Source organism: Dasypus novemcinctus, chromosome 13 (genome assembly GCF_030445035.2).
Source record: "Dasypus novemcinctus isolate mDasNov1 chromosome 13, mDasNov1.1.hap2, whole genome shotgun sequence".
Classification (NCBI taxonomy): Eukaryota; Metazoa; Chordata; class Mammalia; order Cingulata; family Dasypodidae; genus Dasypus; species Dasypus novemcinctus.
In genome coordinates this window covers 64,312,229-64,318,228 of record NC_080685.1, presented here as the reverse complement: position 1 = coordinate 64,318,228, position 6,000 = coordinate 64,312,229, and the positions used below count along the sequence as shown (strand labels likewise).

The 6,000-nt window shown below is 48.9% G+C and overlaps 1 protein-coding gene across 1 annotated transcript in view; it reads left to right on the top strand.

Moving 5' to 3' along the window:
* The first annotated feature begins 1,025 nt into the window (after window positions 1–1,025).
* The window catches only part of NCF2 (neutrophil cytosolic factor 2), a 31,905-nt gene continuing 26,930 nt past the window's right edge, over window positions 1,026–6,000 (top strand). Inside the window, exons 1-2 of the mRNA XM_004469101.5 lie at window positions 1,026–1,423; window positions 3,062–3,144. Of these exons, the coding sequence (XP_004469158.2) occupies window positions 1,250–1,423; window positions 3,062–3,144 (257 nt within the window). The 5' untranslated portion in view covers window positions 1,026–1,249. The remainder of the gene's footprint in view (window positions 1,424–3,061; window positions 3,145–6,000) is intronic.

Here is a 6,000-nt window from a genome sequence, read left to right as displayed (position 1 = left end):
TGATTTCTTTCAGCTGCTACAAAAAGAGAGTTGGCAGGACCTCCTCTGACTATTTGAACCAAATAAACATGCACTTTTACCTAATATTAACAAGTCAAGGTTTTAATAAATCAGATGGTTATACACTCTACCCCAATTTATTCCTCAGAGAAGTTTTACTTATTTTAACTTTCCAAGGGTAGCAAGGAAAGGACTCTAAGTTCTGTTTTTCTGGAGACGAATAAATTCAGTCATCAATGCAGGTCCCTTGTCTCTTCAATTCACAGGATGGGAGATCTCATAATTTGCAGTCATATCTGGCTCCCAATTTTGGCTCTGGTGAGAAATTGGTCTCCTCCAAACTTCCTAAGTGTTCATAAAGTTATCCAGAACCAGATGGACACGCCAAGACATCTTGTCTCAGAAGTGCATTAATACTAATTGTGACTCAAGATAAAAAACTCACACACCATAACAGTGTTGACATCAGGAGAGAGTGAGAAAGCAGCCTTGAACGAAGAAACATGTAAGGCTGGAGAGAACAACCCTCTTACCCGATGCTCTCATTGAACAGAGGTGTGGCAGCCTTGGGTCAATCAGAAGCTGTAAAAGTGAATTCTTCTTGTGTATGACTTGGGGGTCTTGGGCTAGGAGGTAGGTTTTTCTTGGAATGCAGGAGGGTTTGATGGCCCAGAAGCGATGAGCGTCCTTATCGGCTCCATTCCCACTGTGATGTGGCTCGGTCTAGCGGGGAATTATGCTCTCCTCTGCACATAGGCAGCTTGCTCAATCCATCAGAATGCAGCCGCAGCCTTAGGACCTTTAATCATTGCAAACCTTGTAAGGGGGAAACTCTAACAGCAGTGATGCCCAGGGAGGGGCAGCCACCTGCCAGGATGGCCCCGGGCCTGTGGCCAGAGCCCTGGCCAGAAGCTGCCGCAGAAGGGGGGGGGGTGGGACAGAGGGGAGGAGCTGCATGACTGAGCAGAAGCGTTTGGGGAACTGATCCCTCAGGGCCAGTAGCTAATGAACTTCCCCTCTTTGTCACACTCCGCCCCTGCTTGCCCTCCTTCTCAGTCTCTTTCCTTTTCTCTCTCATGGTAAGGTTGTGCGTCAGTTACTAAAAGGTGGGGACATTTCCTGACACATTTGCAACACTGACAAGTTTTCTCAAGGGAGGCTAGATGCCATTCTGAGCCCCAGGCCAGAAAAGTCAAGACCAGGGCGGCCCTGTGGTCGCTGCCAGCCGGGCCCGCGCTGTCTCTTAGCCATGTCTCTGGCCGAGGCCATCAGCCTCTGGAATGAAGGGGTGCTGGCGGCTGACAGGAAGGACTGGAAGGGGGCTCTGGATGCCTTCAGTGCAGTCCAGGACCCCCACTCCAGGATTTGCTTCAACATTGGCTGCATGCACACCATCCTGGAAAACATGCCGGAGGCGGAGAAGGTGAGTGGCTCTGTCTCTCCCATGGCCTCCTCGGGGCCCTGCTTGATCAGGGGTCCTCAGCCCGGGCTGCACTTTTGGACCCCCTGGGCGCTTTACAAGTAAAAAAGATATCCAGGTCCCACCTGGGGGATTTTGATTTCATTGGTCTGGGTGGGTCTAAGCATCCAGTTTTGAAGTGTGCCAGGAGGTGCTAATGGGCTGACGGGGTTGAGAACCCCTGAGCTGTTCCCTACTCAGGTAACTCTCTCCCTTCCTCTCCAGCTACTAAATACAATTCATTCCTTCATCATTCTTTCACACCGTTATGGGGCCTCCCCTAGTTTCATTTCCTTCCATGAACTCCTGCTGGCCACAGGGTCTCCATCTCACTGCTTAGCTCCTGGTTATAAGAGGCCTCTTAGGGTTTTCCAAGATGTTCATGTGTGTCTGCCTGACCTGCCCAAGAGACTGGGAGGAAGCACTTATGAAAACTAGGTTGAAAACTAGGTTTCCTCTCAAGTGACAACTCTGATCGTCAATGTGGAGCAGTCTTTTAAGGATCCTGAGGCTGGCAGAAGGAAATCACATTGTGACTGACTTGTGATGTCTGCCAAGGACATTGTATGGGGTGTCAGCCTCTTTTTCAAATATTTTTATCCCTCAAATGTCCTAGTATGGGGTTGAGTGCTCTCAATAATCATTTTTGGGGTTGGTCATGGTCAAGTGGAAAGGGCGTGACGTTTAGAAGAAGACAGACACATCTAAGATCAAACCCCAGCTCTGCTTCTCCCTGGACCTTCGGCCTCAGGCAGGTCACGTAAACTCTGGCTCTCGGTTGCTTTAGGGGTTAAATGTGAGGCTTAAGTGAGGCACCTGCTGGGTAACTTCACTGTGTAAAATGCCTTTGTAAGGCAGCGTGGACCGAAGGCCGCCTCCCCAGTACACTCAAAGACGCAGCGCCAGCCACCGTCATCCTCCCTGCCACCTGCAGGTGAGCAAGCCTCAGCCACATCCTCCTGACAGGAAGAGGGAGCAGCGGCGCGGAGCGCGCCCAGCCCGCCAAGCCGCTCACAGGCTGGGCCGGCAGACAAACCCGTGGGGCTCCCCGCCTCCCTCAGGGGCCCGCGAGGGGCTGAGCAAGCGGCGCCCCAGAGTCTGAGGGGCGATGCAGACAGGGTGCCCCTGTTGAGACGAGACCGGCCAAGGACGGCAGCTAGTCTGGAAGCGGCGGCGCCAGCAGTGACGTTCCTCCTGACGTGCGGTGCTTGGCGCGGCTGAGCGGCCGCTCCTCGCCCCTGAGGCCCCTGAGCTCCCTCGCCCCCACGCCTTTTCTCTCACCAGGCAGATTCTCCTTGCACCACTTGCCTCTTTGAGCTCTTACTACTGGCATTTTATGTGCTTTATCTCATTTATTTTAATCCTGCCAGGCAGGTATTAATATCCCCATTTTACAGAGGGGAAAACTGAAGTTCAAGGAAGGTGGGTACCTTGACACAGGCTATGCAACCAGGAAGTGACAAAGCAGGGCTTTCTGGCCCCGTCCGCCTGAGCCCTAGGCCTCCCCTCGCCCTCAAACACCAGCCTGGTCCTGTGACTCATCTCACACCCCCTCGCTGCCTTGCTCCAAGGCCCGGCTACGGATCCTTCTTCTCTCCACAGGCTTTTACCAAAAGCATTAACCGAGACAAGCACTTGGCGGTGGCTTACTTCCAACGAGGGATGCTCTACTACAGGACTGAGAAGTGAGTAGCCTGGTGTTGCCCAAGCTGGGGGAGTTCCCAGCAAGATCCTGAGGGATGTCAGGGCTGGGGTACTTGAGAAGCGTCTTCCCAGGCTCTGTCAGGAAGCCTGCTCAGGGCCTCTCTGGGTAGTGATGCAATAAACCAGCCCGAGAGTCCTTCACCGTGAGAAGAGCCCCGATGATGTGGCAGCTCACACTGAGCCCGCGTTATTGCCCCAGGCCTGGTGTTCAGCTGGCCTGATGCCCCTGCCCCAGCATTTCTTCCGATGGGTCACTGCCTGGGTGGTGCTGGTTGTAAAGATTTTGGCCATTGTGAGAACACCCATGCAGCTGACCTCTATGAGATCTTGAGCTGTGAGTGAAAAAGGGTTATTGTGAAGGCCCATTACAACTTTGCTTGATTCTAGGAGAACACGTATACAAAAGCCGGGTTTAATTCATTCAATGAAATATAATTCAGCCACAAAAGTGAGAAGGACTATTAACATTGTATGTATAAGAATATATTAAACAGATTAATTAGCATATATATATTAATATCGAAAAAAGTTTGCAGTAGATGGTAAATTTAAAAAACAGATTTCAAACTGGTTAGTGTAGCACAATCCTATGTATGTTTTACAGGATTAAACCCGGAAGGCCATAGAGCAAAGAGTCATCAGTAGTTCTCTCTTGGTGGTGGCATTATAGGGGTTCCCATTTTCTGTCAGTTTAGCTGTATTTTTTTTTAGCGTGTTTACAATCAACATGAAATGATCTGTAAAAAGATAAAATACGAAATAAAAGTTAATCTCAATTTCTACTCCTCCGCTCCCCAAATACCCCAATATCAAACATACAAGTAACAGGAAAAATATTCTAAGTCCCAGTTTCAAATATTTTGGGGGAAGGCAAACTGGCCCTTTGTAGAAATTGGTCCACCGTGTGCAGAAGTTCTAGGGAAGAAGAATTCAGCTGAGGCTAATGAAGAACAGTGAAAAGGTCCAAATGTGGTGTGTGGGGGGCGTGTGCAGCAGGTGAGACAGAGAGGGGAGGCTGCAGAAGACCTGCAGGTGTTAGCGAGGGGCTGGGCTCTGCTCCCGGGCAAGCCTGGAAGGCTTTGATTTTAGCATTTGGTCAGAAACAGCCTGTGAAAGGCTGATATGCTGGCTGTTGCTAGGGGCAACTCTAAGAAGCTCAGAGGAGTTACAAGAGGTAGGTGCAAAAAATAAATAAAAATAAATCACCTGAACGGGTAAGACCAGAATGGTCTTCCAAAAGAAAAACACCCCTCATAGATGCAATTTGGAAAGAGAAATCCTATGACTGGAAACAAGATACACAGGCAGCTATCTTCATTTTAGGGCCCCGTGCCTCTGTCTAGCCACCGCTCTGTCCCTTCTTCTCCCTCCCCCTCTTCCCCATCCCCTGTATTCCCTAGATGTATAGAAGATGCAGGGAGACCAGAGCACAAAACCTCCAGCTGATCTTAAATTTCAAGTGACAAACTCTAAGGTTGTCCCTTGAATTAGCACTAACAATATATAATGATGAGAGACCACGGGCAAAAGAGAGGAGGCTCCCAGAGGAGATTTCCCCAGGAGAATACCCAGGAGTCCCAGTCTGGAAGGCTAGATTTTGTGTGAGTTACAAAGAAGCTTTCCCTCCAGGTCTAGGAATAAGACCCAGGATTCAAGTAATCTATGACTGAAAATAGTTAAACCTGAGGGAAAGATCTACCAAGTTTTATCTTCTGAGGGAGTAATATGAATAAGGCCCTATTCTTGACCCTGAGCTGGCCCCCTTTCTTTTGCCCAGTCCATGGCCCTTGGTATTTCCCTCCAGGTTTTGCTCTTGACGCCTTTTCCCTCCTATCACTGTAGCAGTGGTTGTTAAATGGCAAAAATTGTTATGGACTGTTTCCCCAGAAGAACGCACACAAGCTCACACATTTTTATATACAATTTCAGGGGGTTCTGTGTCCTTTATGGATCCATTTGGGAAAAGCCCACCCTCTCCCATAGCATCCCTGGCCTACATCTGTAGCTTGTCAGCTCTTAAGTCTGTATCTGGGATCAACCTAGAATTTCTCTCACTCCCTAAACTCTATCAGGTTCACCGCTCAAGTATCTCTTAAATCCATCTCTCCCTCTCTCCATCTCCACTAGCACTGCCCAGGTGCGGGCCCTCATTTTTCACCTGCATTGTTGCTAGTCCCTTCCTAACTGATTTCTCAGCCAACAGCCAGGTGTCCTTCATCCATGTTCCTGAGACTCTTCTTAATAAATAAATGTGATCTGCTTAAGAACTTTCAGTGGTTCCCCATTATTGCAGGAGAAAGTCCACATTCCCTGGCTAGTTCATTGGTGATCCAGATGCTTGCTTAACCTCCTCACCCATTCTCCAAGCATTTGTCCCAGCCACTCTCTGATGAAGGCAGAGGCCACTTCCTCTTTTGTGCACCCTATCCACTCTAGGACAAATTATTTATTTATCTGACTTCTTCACTACTCTGTGTTGTTTATTTTTTTCAGAGCATGCAAATTAATTTATTCTTTGAAAAAATCTCATATTTGATATGCATTTTGTTTGGAAGGGAATATTTTTTTAAAATTTTATTTTATTTATTCATTTTTTAAAAAATATTACATTAAAAAAATAGGGGGTCCCCATTCACCCCCACCACCCCCACTCCACCACTCCCCCCACCGTAACACTCTTTCCCATCATCATGACACATCCATTGCATCTGGTGAGTACATCTCTGGGCATCGCTGCACCCCATGGCCTGTGGTCCACACCATAGCCCACACTCTCCCACGTTCCATCCAGTGGGCTATGGGAGGGCATACAATGTCTGACAATTGTCCCTGCAGCA